At 47.8% G+C, this 3,022-nt stretch overlaps 1 protein-coding gene across 1 annotated transcript in view; it reads left to right on the top strand.

The window, feature by feature from the left end:
• LOC119366599 (NAC domain-containing protein 30-like) overlaps nt 1-2,207 on the top strand; it is a 3,535-nt gene extending 1,328 nt beyond the window's left edge. Inside the window, exons 2-4 of the mRNA XM_037632356.1 lie at nt 592-821; nt 963-1,276; nt 1,358-2,207. Coding sequence (XP_037488253.1) covers nt 635-821; nt 963-1,276; nt 1,358-1,783 — 927 coding nt within the window. The 5' untranslated portion in view covers nt 592-634 and the 3' untranslated portion in view covers nt 1,784-2,207. The remainder of the gene's footprint in view (nt 1-591; nt 822-962; nt 1,277-1,357) is intronic.
• Nucleotides 2,208-3,022: the final 815 nt, after the last annotated feature.

Raw genomic sequence — 3,022 nt, 5'->3', positions numbered from 1 at the left:
AGAGAGAGAGAGAGAGAGAGAGAGAGAGAGAGTAATCCTGAAGTGCACTCAAAGAAACATGATGGCCTTTGCATTCATGCCCCTAAAAGCTTCACTCTCACAGCTCCTATAGGCAGCATCCACTGCAGGTCCTTTTCATTCCTCTTTTCTCTTCTATCTTCTTCCGTTCCCACTTCACGTTACAAGCTAGACCACACTCCCGGCATAAATCCATGCCATCAAGTGCTTGCAATCAGCTTAGATTACAATTGTACTTTGTCCTCAGAAAATGGATCCATGACATGATTGCAGGCACTTCTAGTAGATAGATAGACAGATTTGGTGTGGGCTATATAGACTACTAGAGATAGATTACATACGTGTGCTCTGCTCTGCTTGCTGTCAAGTGTTGCACGAGTGCAACTAGCAGTCATTATTCTTCTCTAGATCTCTAGCTATCTATAAAGATCTTGTATGGTCCACACGCATACAACATATATACACGATTGGTCCATCAGTGGACCTGCTAGCGCCATTGTTGCCCCTCTCTGAAGATCAGTTGTAGCCTCCCCACATGCATCTAAGTTGAAAAGGTTGTGTTCTTGATTTCAGTACAGGAGAGGTCAAGCTAGGGAGCTACCGGGCAGGAAGGTAGATGCTAGGGATGGACCATGAGCACCACCATCAGGAGGAGTCGTGTGTTCCTCCGGGGTTCAGGTTCCACCCCACGGAGGAGGAGCTGGTGGGGTACTATCTGGCCAGGAAGGTGGCTGCCCACAAGATCGACCTCGACATCATCCAGGAGGTCGATCTCTACAGGATCGAGCCATGGGACCTCCAAGGTACTACTCTTCAGAATTCTGTCAGTTTGTTTTGTAATTTTCTTCCCTCAGTTTCAAAATACTTGTCATGGTTTTAGTACATATAAGTGTTCTAGTGAGGTGGTGATTCAAGTTGAATATTAACAAAAATGGATGGTGCAGAGAGGTGCGGCGGCAGCAGGGGAGGACGGGGAGCGCGTCAGGTGGCGGATGAAAATCAGTCGTCGTCGGAGTGGTACTTCTTCAGCTTCAAGGACCGCAAGTATCTAAGCGGCACGCGCACCAACCGCGCCACGGCGGCCGGGTTCTGGAAGGCCACCGGCCGCGACAAGCCGGTGATGTCGTCGAGGAGCCGAGGGGTCATCGGCATGAGGAAGACGCTGGTGTTCTACAGGGGCCGTGCACCCAATGGTAGGAAGACCGACTGGATCATCCACGAGTACCGACTCCAGACAAACGAGCACGCGCCCACACAGGTTTTCCTTCAGTTCCTCTTCTTCCTCCTCCTGCCACACCTCTTCTTCTTCTTGATAATGATCATGGTGATGATGATGCAGGAGGAAGGTTGGGTGGTGTGCCGGGCGTTCCAGAAGCCGACCCCGAGCCAGAGGCAGTCCTACATCTTCTCGGCATACGCCTCCGAGCCGGGTCTCGTGGGCTACTACGATGACCTCCATTACCTGCAGAGCGCCACTGGCGCTGCCGGAGCCGGCGGCCTTGGCTTCCCGAGCCAGGACGTCATGTACTGCTCCGAGGACCTGCTGGACTCCAAGCAGAGTCTCTTCGGCAATATCCCGCAGCTCATCGAGAGCCCGCCGCCGACTGCCCTTCTACGCTGCGTCGACGATGCCATCTTCCAGCAGCAGGGTCCGGGACATGCGGTGGCCGGCATCGACTGGAACTTCCTGGACAGCTTGCCGTCCACGTCGCAGCTGCAGGAATACTCTGCCACTGCTGCGTCAAATCTTCACCTAGAGCAGTGAAGTAGAGTTAGCAGACATACCGTAGCAGCATCGATTTCATTGTATACATGATTTCATAGTAGACGAGTCTTGGTTGACACTTGTACCTAGCTAGACTATCCTCTGTTTCACTTATAGGAAATTTCAGGGACAGCTGATTTGTCGTACGCATCATTTGCTAATAATAGTCCACTACTGCAGAGTACAGGCAGTATAGAGCCTAGATGGTGGACCTCCATGTCCATGCGTTTGTGTTGCGCCTGATGGACACTCGTGAACCTAGCATCGTAGTGTGGGTTCTACTCTCTCCGTTCGGATTTACTCGTCGTGGTTTTAGTTCAGATTTGAACTAAAATCACGACGAGTAAATTGGAACGGAGGGAGTAGTTTACAGCAGGCAGACATACCACTCTTTTTCACTCAGTGAATTTGTTGTACAACTGATCATCATCACTCATCAGTGTACGTATATGTTTCACTCAAGATTGACCATAGCGATGAGAAAATTTTGGTTGATTTGTCTGAGCCATGCATGAACGATTAATTAAATGTGTGATGTGCCCACCGGGATTAGTTAACATCAATTTTATTGTGATGGTAAGTTAATTAATTGAGGTTCCCTATCGATCATCTTTTCCTATGTAATTTGATTCTAAACCTTAGACCTCTTCATATCTGCTCCAACACATAATGAATACATGAATACATCAAGTAAAAGTCACCCCTGTCGATATCTCAATCATTGTCAGCTTGGAGGTCTAAGGTTTAGCATGATAACAAGTGCATACAACTTGCAGGTAAGATCAACATCTCAAATGTATTCATGAAAGCATAAGTGTTCAGATGTGAAATCATGGAACTCGGGCCCTATTGACAAGCATTAAGCATGCCAAAGTTATAGCAAGATCAATCATAGAACAAAGTTGATACTAGGGATCAAACCCTAAAAAATTGGTACACTTACATAAAAAGTCTCATCCATCTCCATCTACCTGCAGTATGCCTACAAAGAAATTACTTACTAATGGTGGTGAGCAACATGAAATTATTGATCTTTGATGACGACGGCGACAAATCCTCTCTCCGTAGCCATGAACGGGCTCTAGGTTATTGCCCCTGATTAAGAATAGGAGGTGGCGGCTGCTTCGTATCGTAAAAGGTGATGAACTTTCTCTCGTATTTTTTTTCAGAAGACGAAATATATAGGCTTGGAATTAAGCCAGCCGGAGTTTTGTGTGCCTCACAAGCTACTTGGGCGTG

This window comes from Triticum dicoccoides, chromosome 2B, assembly GCF_002162155.2.
Source record: "Triticum dicoccoides isolate Atlit2015 ecotype Zavitan chromosome 2B, WEW_v2.0, whole genome shotgun sequence".
In the NCBI taxonomy this organism is placed as follows: Eukaryota; Viridiplantae; Streptophyta; class Magnoliopsida; order Poales; family Poaceae; genus Triticum; species Triticum dicoccoides.
The sequence above is the reverse complement of the archived record's forward strand: the minus strand, read 5'-3'. Positions and strand labels throughout refer to the sequence as shown.